The sequence below is a fragment of the Arvicanthis niloticus genome, chromosome 6 (assembly GCF_011762505.2).
Source record: "Arvicanthis niloticus isolate mArvNil1 chromosome 6, mArvNil1.pat.X, whole genome shotgun sequence".
NCBI classification, from domain to species: domain Eukaryota; kingdom Metazoa; phylum Chordata; class Mammalia; order Rodentia; family Muridae; genus Arvicanthis; species Arvicanthis niloticus.
Genome location: NC_047663.1, coordinates 24,352,080 through 24,370,494, shown reverse-complemented (window position 1 = coordinate 24,370,494; position 18,415 = coordinate 24,352,080). Strand labels below are relative to the sequence as shown.

Below are 18,415 nucleotides of genomic sequence, written 5' to 3'. Positions count from 1 at the left end.
TAAAAAGTAGATGACTAGCCAAGCATGGTGGTACATGTAATCCCAGCACTCAGGAGTTTGATTGCTCCAAGTCTGAGGCCAGCTGGGGCCACACAGCAAAACAGAACAAAGCAGAACTATTCCCATCGAATAATTTTATATATCTTTCCAAGGGGCTCACTGCTTTCCAGGTAAAGACCCTGAAAAAAACCCAGCTCATTCTGCTCTCTCTCTCTCTCTCTCTCTCTCTCTCTCTCTCTCTCTCTCTCTCTCTCTCGCTCATTCTGCTCTCTCTCTCTCTCTCTCTCTCTCCAAAACAGGGTTTCTCTGTGTAGCCTGGTTACCCTGGAACTTATCCCATAGACCAGGCTGGCCCTGATCTCGGAGATCCACCTGGAAAGGCATGTGTCATCTCCTGGCTACCTAATTCATTTTCTAGATAAGGAAACTGAGGCCCCAGTGACTTCCTAGAATCTCAGCATTTTCTAGTTACAAGTACCATGGAAGTCCAGCTCTGGGCTGCCAGCTGTGGGTATGACTCAGAGTACTTCCAGGGCAGAGCCTTGGCAGAGCCGTGGATGTAAGCTGTGAGCTAGAGACCAGCTGGAAAAGTGAGGCTGGCTTTGGTCTTCTCCCTGGTGGCACCAGTGAAAGGCAGGGACAGACTATGACACCCCCTTTAAAACAAGAGACTGGGTCTAGAAGTGCACTGCTGTCTTCCTTGGGTGTTTCAACAGGTCCCCAGTTGGTCCAAGCCCTAGAGGACTGGGGGATGCAGGAGGCTGAAGAGAGGGGACTAGGCTACCAAGGTGGTAAGATTATACAAAGAGCCTCACTGCCTGAGTCCCCCCTCCCCATCTCCAGCATCTATTACCCTGTCCTTTTAGGCCTACCCATCTCTGGCTCCTACCTTTTTCTTTCTGCATCTCCCTTGAACCCAAGTGGGGTGTACCAGAAGATCTCAGGCTGAGACAGAGGGAAGGGAGAAAGATGTGCATAGGTCAAAGATGGTACTGGCAGCAGATTTCTGGGCATCCCCAGGTCAGCAGTGTGGCTGGTCCAGATCCCCAAGAACAAGCACGAAGGAGGATAGAGGCTACAATGGGGACACCAGCTGTTCCCAGCCCCTAGGCTGGGAGCCTGCTGTCAGTGGCTCAGCCACCCGAAAAAGCTGCTGTGCTCAGCAGTGCAGCAAACAGACTGGGGGAGGGGGTCCAGGCCAGCTGCTGGCTGGTGGCAGACACTGGGTATGCATAAGGCTTGAATTCAACATTCTCACTTGTCTCTAGTGAGTTTGGAACATCCATTTCTATAGCTCCTGGCCCAGCCACCTCAGCTCTATCATGGTGGCTTAAAGCACTAAGGGACACAGGGAAGGGCAGTAAGATGTCTAGGCACCTGATTGCTTGGTAAGACTGGACAAATCATTAGTTTTCCATAGGCGTCAGTCTTCCTAAGTGTAAAAGGGGTGAATTGTTCTGTATACAGTGGATGACTTCCGGTAAACCACTTACCGTCTCCTGCCGCAATGTCCTACCTGTCAAAGGGTTCAGCATGGTCTGAGTTATTGAGGGGACCAAAGAGCATGAGGTCCCTAGCATGCTCCTTGGGCTACACCTGGTGTTCAATTACATGAACTCTTCTTCCAGGCAGGCGTGGTGCTGCACACCTGTAACCTCAGCTACTAAAGAGATGCACTGATGCTGGAGCATCAAGAAATTCAAGAGTAGGGGCTGGAGAGATGGCTCAGTGGTTAAGAGCACTGACTGCTCTTCCAGAGTTCCGGAGTTCAATTCCCAGCAACCACATGGTGGCTCACAACCATCTGTAATGGATCCAATGCCCTCTTATGGTGTGTCTGAAGAGTGACAGTGTACTCATATACATTAAATAAATATTTTTTTTTAAAAAAAGAGAGAGAAATTCAATAGTAGATGACTGAATTACATAATTCTAGCTACAGTCTTCAGAGGCAGGTGTGGTGCCTTCTACCTGCAATCCCAGCACTTGAGAGGCTGAAGTAGGACATTACTGACTCAAAACAAGACCCCATTCCAAACAAAACAAAACAAAAACAGAACATCAGATTGGTGTGTGAGTGTGTGTGTTCCAGGTCCAGGGTGAGGAATTCTAGAAGAGGCCTGTTATTCTTTTCGCTCCACCCTCAATCGCTATTGCTTTTACTGGATGAAGGGCCCCAAAGGATGCTCAAGGAGGAGGCGCCACAATTTGGTCCCAGACAGCCTACCTAACTCCGAAGGTGCAGGGAGATGGGGACCCAGACTCCGATGGAGGAGTGGGTACTTGTCAAGACAGGCAGAGTCCCACCTTCTGCGGTCTAGCATCACCAACACTGCCCTGACACTCCCGCAGTAGCCTCGGGCTCGCTTGCCCCCCCCCCCCGCCACCCCCCTCCCGCGCTCCTATAAATAGCTCAGGACACGCGAGCCGCGCGAGTGACGCGGCCAGGCAGGCGAGGGAAGGCGGCCGCTTGGCTGGAGCAGGTGGGTGGCAGCCCCCGAGGGGCGTGTGCGACCCCTCCCCCCACCGTTCCCTCCTCCTCCCCTCCCCCCATGCCAGGCATCTGATGACGGACGCTGCTGAGTCATCTCCTGGCCCCAGCGTCCTCCAGTGTCCCCTCCACCAGGTTTGAATCTCCGGCTTAGGGGCTGCAGGGAGAGGCGGCCCCTGAAGCGGAAGCGTGTAGGTCTGCGTCAAAAAGGTCACAGTGGGTCAGTCCCCTGAGCGATTCAAGTGCACGCAGAACCCAGAAGTGACCTCAGCCCCACCTTCCTGGCCTGACTTTGTTTCCCGCCTTCCTCGGGTCCTTCAGCATCTTTCTGTGGTCCCCAAGCTAGCACATTCTACTCTGACGCCCTTCCTCTCAGAGGTCAATACCTCTTGTATCCTTACCCCCCCCATCCCAGCTTGTTATGCATGTGCTTTCTTTATCCCAATCAGATACACAGAGCAGGTGAGCTGAGACAAGAAACATTTAATTATGGGTCTGGGGGCTCAGCAATGCCCCCACAGACCCGTCATGCAGCCTCATGTACAGTGGGCATTGGGCCCGCCCCGGGGATTTTGCTTTGGGGGGGCCTCATGGCAGCAAACAGGGCAGTGTGGCTTTAGTCCCCTTTTAGGGGAAAAAGTGGGGCAAGGTGTGTTGGGTAGAGAATCGATGTCCTCTCACTGTATGGAAGGCATGACTGTGCCCAGCACTGGGAGTGGCAATGGCTGACAGGATCAGGGCATAAAAGGAGGGTCTGAGCTTGGAAGAAGGGGGGCTGGCACCAGGAAAAAAAAAAAAAAAGCAGCCTTTGAGGAAGAGGTCCTTCGTCCTGCCGGGAGGGCTAAGGGTTCCTAGACTGTCATTTGATGGTGGCCAAAAAGAACTTCCCATACCTTTCCTCAGTCTCCCAAGGAATTCCTCCAAGGGGTGGACCCTGTAGAGCCCAATGAGAAGGTAAGTTTGGTCCATCTGACGACAGGGCTTTTAGAGAAACCAGACCTCACACTCTGACTCCCCTAGCTGTCTGCTTCTAGTGATAGGGATTTCTGGGGTCCTAACAATGAAATGTTTTGACCAAGCAGGGACCAGTGTCTTGTTCTCAGCTGGGTCTTTGTCCAGGCTGCTCTTGGACACCCATTTCTAGTAGACAAAGGAGAATGAGACTGTTCTGTGGGGATTGTCCTCAATGGAACCGACTCCTAGTGTTCCATCCCTTCCAGCCCTCAGCCCTGACCCTGCTCTGTCGCCCAGGTTTCAAGTAATTGGAAAGATTCCTGAACTTTCCTGAGAATTGAAGGAGTGACCGGTGGTTAACTTAGGGCTCTCCCATAGTCCTCAGCGTCTTCTCAAGCCAGAGGGGAGGGCTGAGGAACACCGACAGGTCCTCTCTCAAGGCCCCACTTGCAAAAGGGGTGGATAACAGACCCAAGCAAAGGCTGTGGGCAGAGAAGAGCCAGGCATGCAAAGGCAGTATGGGCAGGTAGTCTCTGGAAGACAGCAGGCCAACTCCCTAGGGTGGGTCTCACTATGGCAACCCGACTAGGTGGTACTTGGGCTCTGGGTGGACCTACCTGTAGCTTCCTCATTTCTTCCCACCTTTGAATCCCTTCCCCAGATCCCAGAAGATCACCCCATTCAGGATACCCCACCCAAGAAATTAAACCTTCCTCAGTGCAGAAGGCTCCTAAGTGGGGGTTGGGAGGGTGACGCTTAGGAGAGAGACAGGGAGAGGAAGAGTGTGGCCAGGATGCTCGCTTCCTTCTCAGGCCAGAAGCAAGAGCCAGGCATGGGCAGGGGTAGCATCTGGGTTCTCTTGGTTTCTGTCAGATCTCTGCCAAGGAGTCGGCTGGCACCAAACCCCGCTTCTTGCCGCTGCTGACTCGGATGAAGCCATCAGTATCCTTGCTTCTGCTCACGCCTACACAGATCTGAGTGGAAACAGAAAGACCAGGAATGAGTACTGCTCATGACTCCGAAGGACACGCCCCAGGGGAGGGCAGGGCCGGCATAGATCTGTGGGTAGAGCTGATACAGGCAGATCCTAGGAAGGGTCAGCAGCAAGACCAGGACCCAGGGGATAGATACAAGCAAGCGGCACGTCAGCATCAGAGCTGAACCTGGTGATCGTTTAAACCAATGTTCAGTCCTGATCCCATGTCACAGAGGAGGTGGTAGAAGGGAAAGGGCTAGCCTGAGGTGACCCAGCAAGCCAGAGGGCATAGTTAGTACTTAAACTAGCCAAGGGCACACTAAGTCCTAGCACTCCAGAGGCAAAGGTGAGCAGATGTATGTGAGTTCAAGGCCAGCCTGGCCTACATAGAGAGTTCCAGGCCAGCCAAGGCTAGGACTACATAGTAAAATACTGTCTAAGAAAAACAAAAAGCAAGGGCTGGAGAGATGGCTCAGTCTCAGTGGTTAAGAGCCCTGGCTGCTCTTCCAGAGGGGCCAGGTTTAATCCCCAGTACCAACATGGCAGCTCACAACTGTCTGTGACTTCAGTTCTAGGGTATCTGACACCCTCACACCAATGTATATAAAATAAAGTTAAGCTGGGCAGTGGTGTCACACGCCTTTAATCCCAGCACTTGGGAGGCAGAGGCAGGCAGATTTCTGAGTTCCAGGCCAGCCTGGTCTACCGAGTGAGTTCCAGGACAGCCAGGGCTACACAGAGAAACCCTGTCTCACAAAACAAAACAAATAAAATAAAATAAAGTTAAGTAAATTAAAAAAAAAAAAAAAAAGCAAGGTCTGGAGAGCTAGATCAGTGCTTAAATCACAGAGGTCCTCAACAAGTATCAAATATCCTGCATATCATATTCTTTTGGGTTTTTTTGTGTGTGTATGGTTTTGTTGTTGTTGTTGTTTTGTTTTTCCAGACAGGGTTGTCTGGGTAACCCTGACCTGAACTCTCTTTATAGATTAGGCTGCCTTTGAACTCACAGAGATCCACCTGCCTCTAACTCCTGAGTGCTGGGATTAAAGGTGTGTGCCACCAGCCCAGCTACATTACAGTTCTCTCTCTTTTAAAAAAAAATTATTTATTTATTTATTTATTTATTTATTTATTTATTATATGTGAGTACACTGTAGCTGTCTACAGACACACCAGAAGAGAGTATCAGATGCCATTACAGATGGTTGTGAGCCACCATGTGGTTACTGGGAATTGAACTCTGGACCTCTGGAAGAGCAGTCAGTGCTCTAACCACTGAGCCATCTCGCCAGCCCTACATTACAATTCTTAGCAGTAGCAAAATTACAGTTATGACACAGTGATGAAATAGTCTTATAGTTGGGGTTCTCCTGAGAAACTGTACGAAAGGGTCACTGTGTTAGGAAGCTTGAGGACCACTGGGTTAGGAGCTGCACTGACTGCTCTTCCAGAGGACCCAGGTTCAATTCCCACCACCCACATGGCAGGTCACAGCTGTGACTCCAGTCTCAGGGGATCCAAGGATCTCTTCTGGCTTCTGTGGGCACCAGGCATGCACACACAAACAGAAATGCATGCAGACAAAACACCCCTACACATAAAAGATAAATTAAAAACAAACAACAGAGAACAGCCAAGCCTGTGAATTCATAATTCAGTGTTCTGTTTTATTCCAGTTGCCTCTGACATCAGTCAGCTACCAGCTCAAGTCCCCAGAGGAGGACTTACCATCTGATCCCTTTGTTCGTTTGCTTTTGTCTTTTAGTGTAGTCTTGACACTTACTCTACAGTCTTTGTTTTTGTTTGTTTGTTTGCAAGACAGGGTTTCTAGGTGTAGCCCTGGAACTCACTTGGTAGACCAGGTTCACCTCGAACTCACAAAAATCTTTTTACTTCAGCCTCCCAGGTCTACACCACCACTGCCCAGTTGCTATATAGTCTTAGACCCTAGACAATCCTTCTGGCTTAGCTAGGTTACAGGTATGTGCCACCATGCCCAGTTTATGTGCTGTTGGGGATGGAGCAAGCAGTCTATCAGCGCCCCGGCTATAGACTACAGAGCTTCTCCTGCTCTAGTGTCTTCCTCTCTAACCTGCTTGCTCCCTTTCTTTCTTTCTTTCTTTCTTTCTTTCTTTCTTTCTTTCTTTCTTTCTTTCTTGTTTTGTTTTTTTTTTTTTTTTTTTCCGAGACAGGGTTTCTTCGAGTAGCCCTGGCTATCCTGGAACTCACTCTGTAGACCAGGCTGGCCTTGAACTCAGAAATCCATCTGCCTCTGCCTCCCAAGTGCTGGGATTAAAGGCGTGCGCCACCACCACCCGGCTCACTTGCTCCCTTTCTTGTACCCTTCAGACCCCCCTGTGGGGCACTTGACACCCTCACTCAGTATATACCCCGTGCCTGAACCCCAGCAGGGCCCTGGAACCCACCTGGTTCTCCTTGAGGCTCATGTAACCCTGCTCCTTGTTCCCAGAGAAAGGCTGACAGCATCGCCAAACATTCTCTCCTGGCCTCACCCGCTGCACAAAATTGGCTGGGAAGAAGCCAACCCGGTCGCCAATCTTGCCCTGGGGATGAGGGTATCAGTGAGCCAAAGCTTTACCCCTATTCTTCTCTAGACCCAGTTCCTACTCAGAGCCAGGACTATGGGCCTCCAGACCTTGGGCTCTCCTCATCCCAGCCCCTAGCTGGGCTTGGCTTCTGACCTTGGAAGGCTATAGGGTGGGTAAGGGGAGTAGATAGAGGGGAAGGGAAACTGACAGCAAGACCCAAGGATTGGCTCGGAACTTGGCCTGGGCAAGCCACTGGAGGAAGCCTGAAGGGAAGGTGGGGGTCTCAGCTATCAGAGCCCCCCAGCGCCCCAGACCCCATCCTGCCATGGTACCTTCCACCAGTCTTCGTTAGAGTCATCCACCAGCATGATCCGATCTCCAGGCCTGGGAAAGAGAGCACTAGGGCAGTGTGTGGGTTCCTGGGTGCCCTGTATTCCCCTCTCACATGGGAAAGGAGTCTCAATGCCCGTAGAGGCCATTGAAACCAGAGATACACCAAGCTCCCTGAAACAGCCCAGAATTGGGCAGGAGACAGGACACTACACCCCGGGCAGCCCCAGACTCTCTGAGTACAGAATTAGATGTTCAGGAAGCAAAAGTCCCCATCACCCTACATTCCAAGGTCAGTAGGGGTTAGGCAGGAGCAGCGGGACTAGACCACAGAAAGGACTCACTGCAGAGCCAGGTCGTTGTTCTCCTGGGGCAAGAACTTGTAGAGAGCGACATAGGAGTACATGGGCCCCACTTCCTTCCGCAGGGGCAGCTTTGGGGGCTGTAGGAAAAGTTCTGGGTCAGTGGTGGATCATCTCCTTGTTCCACCCACTGTCCACTTGTTGTGAATATGCATGTCTGCCCCTTGGGGGGTCTATGACATAAGACAGAGTGAATTTCTAGTAATAGGGCCTAATGTGTATCTCCCCAACCCTCTAGAGAGGGAAGATACCCTCTGCTGCATTCAAGAATGGCCTGCCCTTGGGAGAGCCTGGGTGGAGTGATGGATAGTGGAAACCCCTCCCAATCTTCATGGCTCCTTTCTTGACTGTGGCCTCTCTCTGGGGCCTGAGGACACAGGAGGGAGGAAGCAGTCAGTGCCCTATGTAGTGTGCTGTAATGTACATATTGATCGATGACAAGAAGTGACATTCCTTCCCACCCTGGTCCATGGGTTCCAAGCTGACCCCAGGCATACCTGCTGTCCAGGGCTCTTCTCCTCTGGTCCTGAGCCTTCACTCTCTGTTGGAGCTATGAATACTGGGGAACGGCAAGATCAGACCAAAATGTGAAGCTTCAGGAAACGCCTCCCCCACTCTTCCTTTCCTGGGGCCTTGTCACCCTGGCTTACCACTGTCACCAGGCCCCTCTTCGGAGCTGCGAATGCTGCCTTCCCCATCTTCTGTTAGCTCATCACGCTCACTCTGGGGGGAGCCAGGAGGAGGATCAACCCCTCAGCCCACCAGCTCCGGTACCCTCCCCTGGGGCTCCCCTTCTGTGCCCAGCATACCAGGCTCCGTGTGGGGGACTCAGACGTGCTACTGAAGCTAGACCGGTTCATCAGTGCCAGGGAGGTGCCATAGCGCAGAGTCTCGTAGACCGGGTCCACCTTCCCACTAGTTCCTGCAGAGCATCTACCTTCAATGCCTGGCACCCAGCTGCCAACCTGGAATCACCCTGAAGCTCCATTATGTGGGTCCCAGAAATAGAGCTCAGGTCACCAGGTTTGGCAAGAGGCTCTACTTGCTGAGCTGACTTAACCCTAACCCAAACCAACTCTGTGTATGCGCTATTAGTATCTGGTGTTTAACACAGTGGCTCATAGAGCTCTAGACTCTATGCAGCAACGGTGGCCTTGAACTCCTTATCCTTCTTCCTCTGCCTTCTAATTGTTGGGATGCCTGGCATGGAACGCCACACCCAACTCAGTCTCACCTCCTTCAGTGCTGTCTCAGTGTCTGGCCCAGTGCCTCAAACTAAGTAGGTGCTCAATAAATTGCTGTTTGGGAGATGAATGGAAAAATCAATAAATGGAGCCCATATTCAGGGCAAGAGCATCCAGGGAAGGGGGGTAGGGAGTGCCAGGAATAGGCAGTACCTGTGTGACTCAGGTACGGAACTGAGAAATGTGTGAATTTCTTACAGGACCTCTGAGAACAGGGCCCTAGAGTGTGGGTCACTTACCGGTAGGTGGGGACTCTTTGCTCATGGCACAGGCTGGTGGCGGCTCATGCACCAGGAGTGGGGAGCTGAAGTTACGTCGGAAAGATGCGGACTGAGGTGAAAGGAGAGAAAACAGAGAGACATAATGACCTATGGAGGGCTTGGCCCTGCCCAACCCTGGGGCCACCCCACGAGAGCCAGCCTTGAGCCTCCATTCAGCCGTTTTATGACATCCCTCACTCACTGTCTTGCCCGGGCATTGCTGGTGGGAGATCTCCTCAGAGCACCAGAGGTGAACGCTGACTTTGCATGTCTTACATCGCAAGCCCTGCTTGGAGTTTCCTAGAAGAGACTGTGGGTTCAGCAAGAGGAAGTGGGACATTCCCATAGACAAGGAACAACACCAACAAAAAGCCTGGCTAAGGGCCCAGGGGTGGCAGTGGTGGTGGTGCATGCCTGGGTTTGGGGCTAGCCTGATCTACAGAGCAAGCTCCAGGATACTCAGGTGTACACGGGGGAAACCCAATCTTGGGAAAAAAAAAAAAAAAAAAAAAAAAAAAAAAAAAAAAAACTTGGAAAGGGGCATGAAGGAAAGGCAGCAGATGCTTCATGATTTTGTGCTGGGCTTCAGGGCCTGGGCCCCCCTCCCTCCTACAGTGAAGATGTTATGCCGTCAGCAGCAGGAAAGCCAACATGTGAGTTTGGAGCAACATCGGGTACAAACAGCACTCATGACTCTATTGTTTTTTCCTAGGGTTGGCAATATAGAATCCAAGGACCAGTACATGCTAGGTGAGTGCTCTAGCAACATCCCAAAGCCCAACCCCCAACCAACATCATTTGTCTCCCCAGGGAGAGAAGTACCCTGCTTTGTGATACTTCCATTATTAGGCAGTTCCAAGGCTCATTCCCAGCTGCCCACCAGCCTGCCACAGGGCCCAGGTAGGTACCTACCCACGATGAGCTGGTGGCACAGCTCACAAGGGGTGGCTCTCTTGAAAACATGTTCCTGGAAGCTGTGCAGCCTCACTGGTTTGAGTGGTGCCAAGGGTCGAGGGACTGGGCACGGGGAGGGTGTTGGGGTGGGTAGACCTCTGTCTGCGGATGCAGGTGGTGGAGAAGGAGGAGGCAGTGGGGTTGGCGGTGTCAGCAGCACCTCGGTGGGGCACTTCAGCTCAGAGCCTGAGCGAAGGAAGAAGTTCTCCACACTCTTACTTCGAAGGATGGTTTTGAGGGATAGGGAGCGCTTAAATCGCTGGAGCTGGGAAAAGAAAGAGAACTATGAGTGCCTGGCTGGAGGCCTGAGCAATGAAGGCTCCCTGTGTCTCCTGTGGAGGCAGCAGGAGACCTGAGGTCCCAGAGACAGGGTTTCTCTGTGTAGCCCTGGCTGTCCTGGAACTCACTCTGTAGACCAGGCTGGCCTCGAACTCAAAAATCTGCCTGCCTCTGCCTCCCGAGTGCCGGGTTTAAAGGCGTGCGCCACCACCGCCCAGCGAGACATCATCTTTCTTAAAAAATAATTTTTTATAGGCATTGGTGTTTTGCCTGTTTTACATCTGTATGACTGTGTGAAGGTGTCAGATCTTGGAGTTACAGAGAGTTGTAAACTGCCATGTGGGTGCTGGAAATTCAACCCAGGTCCTCTGGAAGAACATTCAGTGCTATTAACTGCTGAGCCTTCTCTCTAGGCCATAAGACATCATCTTAAGAAGAAAAGAGTCTAGTTTCATATATATATGGTTTATTTTATTTATATGAGTATACTGTAGCTATCTTCAGATCCCATTACAGTTGGTTGTGAGCTAACATGTGGTTGCTTGGAATTGAACTCAAGACCTCTGGAAGAGCAGTCAGTGCTCTTAACCACTGAGCCACCTCTCTAGCCCTATTCTGTTTTATATTGAGATGGCCTCTCGCTATGTAGCCCTGGTTGGCCTCGAACCCATAGAGATCCATTTGCCTCTGCCTCCTGAGTGCTAGAATTAAAGACATGCTCCATTACTTCCTGTAAAAGTCTAGTGTTATTGTTTGTGTGAGACAAGGCCTTGCTGTATTCTCCAGCAGGTGGGGCTGAGCAGGAAAGTCACCCTACACCTGTATCCTCGAAACTTATTCTCTCCCCCAGACTTTATCCCCAGTCCGTCCCCTACAGTCAGCTTGGCACTGAAATTGTCTTGTCGTATTTCAAAGTTCTGGTTCAGGCTCCCTGACAGCTCCCAGGACCATGACCCCTGACATTGCTACAAAACCTTTTCTGTGGTTGAAAAGAGATGGCTTAGTGGTTAAGAGCAGGCATTGCTCCTACAGAGCACCAGAGTTGAGTTCCCAGCACCTGTGGAGGATGGTGGTTCACAATCCCCTGTAACTCCAACTTAGGGGGGTCTGGAAATTCAACCCACACCATCTTCCCGCCTCTGCAGGGCTCCTGAGCTCCCACATACATACTCGAGATTAAAAAAACAAAAAACAAAAACAAAAACAAAAAAAAAACAAAAAAACAAAAAACTATCTTAAAGAAAAGAAACCTCTGCCCGGGGAAGTGGTAGTGCACGCCTTTAATCCCAGCACTTGGGAGGTAGAGGCAGGCAGATTTCTGAGTTCGAGGCCAGCCTGGTCTACAGAGTGAATTCCAGGACAGCCAGGACTACACAGAGAAACCCTGTCTTGAAAAAGCAACCAACAACCAAACAAACAAACAAAAAAGAAAAAGAAAAGAAAAGAAACCTCCAGCCTGGATCGGGCAGGGCTCAGAGCAAGAGGGGGAAGGGGAAAAAAAAGAAAGAAAGAAAAGAAACCTCTCCTGGGTCTTCAGGAGATCGTTCAATATCCTTGTTCCCACAGGGAACACCCCTGGCAGGTGGGCAGATGATGTCTGTCCTCCCCACTTATGTCTTTCTGGAGATAACACCAGGAAACTTCCCTATGCACTTATGCCTGGGAGTTTTGATGCTCATATTGCTTTCCCTGCCTTCCACGCTTCCAGAGACCCTCCCTGTCTGAGAAGAGCCTCTCCCTCAGAAGCTAGATGCCTTTCCTCCTCTGGTGCTTCCTGGCCTTGCCCTAGGACAGAACTGCATCAGTGCAGGTTCCTCTTGTCAACTTCTAACCCCATCTAAGGCTGTGAGGCAGAGGCCTTGTCACCTCCAGTCCTCGTCCTCGAGGGTCCCAGCACACAGTAGGTACTTAATCACTGTGCCTCTGCCAAATACAACACTGACAGGGCTGAGGTGCTCTGAGGCTGGAGTTCTCTACACTCCTCTCTCAAATACAGCCTCTTGTCTGTGCAGAGCAAGGTATGGTGACCTCCTTATCCAGAGCCTGGCTGCTCTCTCATTCTGTGGAGAGTTACCTTATTCCTGCCCACTCTCTTCTACCAGCAATAGAAAAGGGGGGCCGAGGCCTGGCTCCAGGCAGGGAGTCTTGGCCAGGGTTCCCAGCTGGCATGCTAGGCAGCCTGTGTGCTGTGGCTGACTGCCTAGCACCTGTATATGCCAAAGGGATGGAAGTAGTGGCCCCTCCAGCTTCCCAGAGGCCAGCAGGCAGCAAAACGGAGAGAGAAGCAGAGGGGGTGTTTGGCCACAAGGCCGGTTGGAGCATGCCAGCTGGGAGGTCAGAGCTCTGGGGTGTCTGGCACACTAAGTTGTTCGTTCATTTGCTTCCAAGCTCAGCTTCCTGGACAGCACTGTGGGCTTCTTTGTGCTTCTATGAGAAGCGAGGCCTGGGGCCCCAGACGCCTGTGCGCAGGAGCAGAGGTGGCGAGCCAGAAAGGCAATGAAAGACTGACTAGCTTACACATACCTGCCTGGGTCAGGCTGTGGCTGCCAGCACCAAACAGGGCTGTGGGGCTTTGATGAGGTCCAAGAGGGGAATGAATATTATTGCTACCCTTCCTGCCCCACTTCTGCCACCAATGTTGCTGGGGACAGGGCAAAACCAACCTGTTATCTGAGTGTAAATCACTTCGCTTCCTCTCTCCGAGCCTCAGTTTCCCCACATCCAAGAACGAGGAGGCAACACTCGTTCTTGGTGCTCCTTGGGTAACGCAAAGCTCTGGGTACAAACAGATCAGCCAACCAGAGATTTGGTCCCATAAAGAGTTCTCAGCATTAGAAGGCTAGATCTGGGCTAGCACCTGACACACACTGAATGAATGCACTGCTGCCCACTGGGGGCGACCGGTTATTGACCCATGGTTCAGATGAGGGGTGGAGCTTAAAGGACTTACACCCCCCCACCCCCTGCCCTGCTCTGAGTCCCCAGCTGGCAAATAGCAGAGTCAGGAACTGGATGGTGACTCAGGCTGCTCAGATCAAATAACCAGGAGTAGCCTTGAGTAACCAGGAGACCCAGGCCTTGAACCCTGCCTGGGTCTTCTGCCTTCCTTTCCTTAGCTGTTCCGTGGATTTGTCTATTGGGTCTAACGAGGAATTCAGGGTTAGAAGGGATCAGAAAGACTGGACACCCAGACCAGTCCCCACCCCACCCCACAACATTTTCTGGCCACATTGTCTCTGAACGAGTGGCTCTTGGTCACCTCGTGTGATGGGAAACACACTCCCTTGTGGATAGTCTTTCCATCTTTGGACAATGGCAGTTGCTAGGAAGTACTTCCCTATATAGTGGTGAAACCTGGCTCCCTGTGACTTTTGTCTGTCACCCCCATTCCTCTCTTGGCTCTGGCTGGGCTATTCCCTCCTAGCCACATCAGACATTCCAATCAATATGTGAAGACTTCAGTCATGTTCCCCTCCCGAGGCTGTTACTCCCAGATTGATTCCTGTAAATCTGAATCCCTCCCTCCAGCTGTAGCCTGTGCCCTTTATTGGTTTACCCCCTCCCCGGGGTTCAGTGCCAGCAGCCACCTCTGCATGGGGACTGGAGGCGTCTGGAACACAGCGTTCCCTGTATCAGGGCAGTCTCCACTCTGCCTGCTGATTCCCTAACTCAGCTGTGGGTTCCAGATCCCAGGCAGGCAGAGAAGGGAGAAAGAATCGCCACCTGGGTTGGCTGGCAGATGTCAAGGGCTTTGGCCAGAGGGCAGGATGAGACAGAGCTGTCAAATGGCTGATTCTGTCAGGCCAGGCAGTCCAGCTTCTTAGAGTCCTGGTTTCTGCAGCCGTCCCTCCATTTTATGTTTATTTACTTATTTGTGTGTGTGTGTGATCACGAGCATCCCCTGACACATGTGTAGAGGGCAGAAGACAACTTGTGGCAGTTGGTTCTCTCTTTCCACCATGTTGGTGGGTTCTGGGGATTGACCTCAAGTCATCAGGATTGATGGTAATGACTCTTACCTGATGTGGCTTGAACAAAAATGGACCTGTAGACTTGTAGGGAGTGGCACTATTGGAGGTGTGGCCTTGTTGGAGGAAGTGTGTGTGTGTGTGTGTGTGTGTGTGTGTGTCTGGCTTGGGTTTTGAGGTTTCAGTAGCTCCAGCCAGGCTCAGTGCCTCTCTTCCTGCTGCCTGCTGATGCAGATGTAGAACTCTCATCTCTTTCTCTAGCACCATGTCTGCCTGCACACCGGCATGCTTCTCTCCATGACAATGGACTAAACTTCTGAACCTGTAATCTAGTAATCCAGCCCCAATGAAATATTTTTCTTTATAAGACTGGTCTCGGTCATGGTGGTCTTCATTGCCATACAACAGTAATTAAGACACTGATAAGGATCTCACCAAACCCCACCAGCTATCTTAGTGTGTCCACTGCATGGGCCCATTTCTGAAACACTTCAGCAAGCTGTTTCACTTGGGTCTGGTTCCCTCCCAGTGCACCTGCAGACTGTCTGGTATGTGGCCCAGGTCACCAGGTCTGTTCTTAATGGCTTCTTAGAGCAGGAGCCCACCAGGGTCCTCTCCCTCGAAGCTTCCTGGAGGCTCCCTTTCCCCTCAGTTCCCCATGCCATCTCCTGAAACAGTCCGAGGCAGCTGGCAGTGGGTGGTGTCGGATGTGGCAAAAATGACTCAGATGGCAAAACAGGCATTGTGGGGTCTTCCTGGATGACACCAAAGGAGGTGATAAGGACATTATTGGATAAAAGAGAGTCCTAAGAGAGTGGTCCTACCTAGGAGATTGCTGAACAGGTTGGGTATAGGGCTGAGACCCTGCCACAGACTAAGTAGGAAGCTGGGTTCAGGCTGGCAGGAGATGCCTGGGAACACCAAGCTCATGATTCCCGGGCACCTGGCCCAGTGTTGAATCTGCCTCACAGAGTTAGGTGGGCAGCATCTTTTCCGTCTTTCCATCCATGGAGTCTAGAGACACAAGCATCTGTGGTAAGAGGCTGAAGCAGGCTGACAAAAAGCCCTGAGTTCCTTCCCTGCCCCCCTCTGCCCTACAGAGCATCCCCTCGACACCCTCTACCCCAGGACTGCCTGTGAGGTCATTTCAGAGCGCTACACAAGCACAAAAGGGGCCAAGGCTGGGGACCCAAATGGCTTGGCAGAGACGGGGTCCGCTGTGCAGTCCATCTCCTCCAGACCTTCTGTGGTGCAGACCCAGAGCAGATGACATTGCAGGGTCCTTGGGTTGGAGGAGAGAGATATAGCTCTGCCAGGGTCTGACCCACCTCCCCACACAGCTGAGCTTGCAGCCAGTGAGTTTGCTGAGGCAGCACCATTCCAGGCTCCTGCCTGCCTTGGGGAGCTCCTGAGGGGCGGGAGCTGACAGGTTCTCATATGACAGGCACTGGGAGCCTCTCCAGACTCTGGAGAGATAGCAGGAGGCTATCTGCTCAGGATGACAACAGGGCGGGTGAGCCAGAGCTCAGCGTGAGGCTCAGCTCCCAGGTAACCCAAGCAATATCCTCCTCCCTGTTCATTCCTTTCTAGGAGACATTTGGCACCGTCAGGGGTCTAAAATGTGGACCAGGAGCCAGAGTCTAATTTTTAGAGAAAGGAGAAGACCAAGTGTGTACTGAAGTCTTGGATGCGAGGGACCCAGGTATGGTGGCTCACAGCTGTGATTTTAGCTCTCTGGAGGTAGAGGAAAATGGCCAAAAGTTTGAGGCCAGCCTCGGGTACACAATGACTTCTAGCCCAGCTGAGGATACTTAGCAAGACCGCTGGTCTCAAAGCTGAGAGACTTGGATATGGAGAGTAGCAGGGTCCCCAAGTGCAGGCACAAGGTAGCTACCTGGATAGCTTCAGTAAGACTCCGCGCTAACCCTGCTCAGCTCTCGGTGCTCAAGGCGGTGATGACCTTGACCTTGATTTAACCTCATATTCTGAGGGGTCGTCAGGATGGACGGAGAAGAACGATGGTCCGTGGGAAGTGCTGTGTAGGAGCTTGGGGCCCCAGAGAGCCTCAAGACACCTCCCATTTCTGGTTCTCACCGCCCTGGTCACAGGACCAGGATGGTAACAAACACCAGGGTGGAAGGGAGAAAGGAGGAAGTCTTGGCCTGAAGTCTAGGGAGGGGAGAGGGCTCCCTCCCACAGTGTCCTCTCTTCCCATTCCCGGGCGCTCAGGTAGCTTCCCACAGAACTTCATGAGCATCTAGAAGTTGGGGAGGGGGCAGACTCAAAAGGGTGGGAGATGGAATGTGAGCGACAGCCTTGCCCACCCCGTTCAGAGCCCGCAGTCTGGGCTCCGCCTGCCTTCATAGGAGAATAATTTATTCATTGTGACTCCCGCAAGAGTAACAATCACACATAATTAGGGTTAATTATGACATTCATTAATTACGATGACTTCTTCTTTTGATTCTGCCCTCTCTCCTCCCCTCTCCCCGTTCTCCAAGCAGGGGGGTGGGGCCGCCTCTGGCTCTGGAGCCGCAACACTCAGGGTCCCCGCCCGCCACCGACGGCCCGCGCTGCGGCAGCCCCCAGCACCGGCTTGAAAGCTGCGCACCCGGGGCCGCGGCCTTTCGGGTCCCCCAGCTTGACCTGTCCGCGAGGTGCGTGCCAGGCTGCTGTGGGTCAGAGAGGGACGCCGGAGACACACAGAGAAGCACGTAGGGAAGCAAAGAGAACCGGAGAGTCTGCACGCGCAGAGGAGACGGTTGTGGCTAGGAATTCAGAGAGGCTGGAGAGAGGGAGCCCGGGGGCGGGGGAGGATGCAGACAGCGATCTGGCGGCCCCCGGAGGGGTGCGCCCCGCACGCACACACGCGCGCGTACACCGGCCCACACCCGTTACACACGGCCACACACGCCCTGCGCCTCCGCTGCGCCGATTCCCTCCAACAAAGCCGAGTTACAACCGCCCAGGAGGGAGCCGGAACGCGTCGGCGCCTCGCGCGTTCTGGCGGGTCGTGCTCGTGTGATCAGCTCCTCGGGTCCCCTCGTCGCGAACCCACTCCTCCCTCCACGGCACGGCGCGCAGCCTTAGGAATCACGCGGGCCCCGTTTAGCTTGCGTGACCCCAAAGGGACCCAGCCACTGTGATCAGCGCTCCAAGTCAGAGATGCCCAGGCGGGGCCAGGCCTCGCGCCCCACGACTTACCTTGGTTTCTTGGAGGGTGGAGACGGTCCCTGGGGGGGTATGGGTGGCCGCGTCATCCGGTTCATTCTCCTTCTCGCTCATTTCGGTCATGGTTGGGAAGAGAGGGTGCGGAGACCCGACGGCAGGCCAGCCGGGGGCAGGCTGTGAGTGGCGGGCGTCTCTTTGGGACTCTCAAGCCTTTCTCCAGGGGCTGCTCTCCAGTGACCCCGGGAGAAACCCTCCCAGGCAAAGCAAGCCCCTTAACCCCAGGCACCAGGGGAGAAAGTTGTCGGTGTGGCAGGGGAGAGGGAGGCAATTACCCCGAGCCGCGGGAGCGGGACGACCCGGGGTGTGAGGACCAAGGGTCTGCAGAGGATGCTGCGCTCCGCGGGAGGAGGAGGGAAGTAGGGATGCGCGGATGTGCAGAGCCAGGGAGCGATGGAGCTGTCCGAGTCCGGCCGGCTCCGCCGTCCTCTGCGCCCGCCCCCCATCTCCCTCCCCCTCCCCGCGCCGGCCCCAGCCCTGCACCCGGCGGCCCCTCCGCCCAGTCCTAGCTTCCCAACTTTGATTTAGGAGGTCGCCTGGTCCCTCCCCCTTCCCTCCGCCGCGCCCCCGCGCAGCTATGCAAATCAAGGTTCTCAGCTATTGGCTGCGGTGGTGGCTAGGAGGGCCAGCTGGGTGGAGTCTTGGGGGGCTCGACAAGATGGGGAGGGGTTTGGAGCGTAAAGAAGTGGAGGGGTAGTTTTACACTGAAAAACCCAGAGAAGGGGTGGGGGTGGGGGGACAAAATTGAAGGAGGGCTGGGATGATGATAGTAGCGTCTGGAAATGCAAATAATTCGAGGCTGCCGCAGAATAGCCGA

General features: G+C 53.1%; 1 protein-coding gene across 1 annotated transcript; it reads right to left on the bottom strand.

Moving 5' to 3' along the window:
- Positions 1 to 2,954: 2,954 nt before the first annotated feature.
- On the bottom strand, positions 2,955 to 18,045 carry Stac2 (SH3 and cysteine rich domain 2). The gene is made up of 11 exons (XM_034507498.2): positions 17,575 to 18,045; positions 10,082 to 10,388; positions 9,372 to 9,469; positions 9,149 to 9,239; positions 8,475 to 8,587; positions 8,316 to 8,388; positions 8,163 to 8,224; positions 7,648 to 7,745; positions 7,306 to 7,357; positions 6,851 to 6,988; positions 2,955 to 4,419 (listed from the first exon to the last, which is right to left on the bottom strand). The coding sequence occupies exons 1-11, from the start codon at positions 17,662 to 17,664 to the stop codon at positions 4,315 to 4,317; spliced, it is 1,227 nt and encodes a 408-aa protein (XP_034363389.1). The 5' UTR covers positions 17,665 to 18,045; the 3' UTR covers positions 2,955 to 4,314.
- Positions 18,046 to 18,415: the final 370 nt, after the last annotated feature.

Excerpts from the sequence above, each read along its gene's own strand:
- Stac2 (XM_034507498.2), bottom strand. The coding sequence starts at position 17,664 with ATGACCGAAATGAGCGAGAAGGAGAATGAACCGGATGACGCGGCCACC. Across the intron at positions 10,389-17,574 it reads CCACCCTCCAAGAAACCAAG|CTCCAGCGATTTAAGCGCTC; the intron begins GTAAGTCGTGGG and ends TTCTTTTCCCAG. Across the intron at positions 9,470-10,081 it reads GTGCCACCAGCTCATCGTGG|GAAACTCCAAGCAGGGCTTG; the intron begins GTAGGTACCTAC and ends AGTCTCTTCTAG.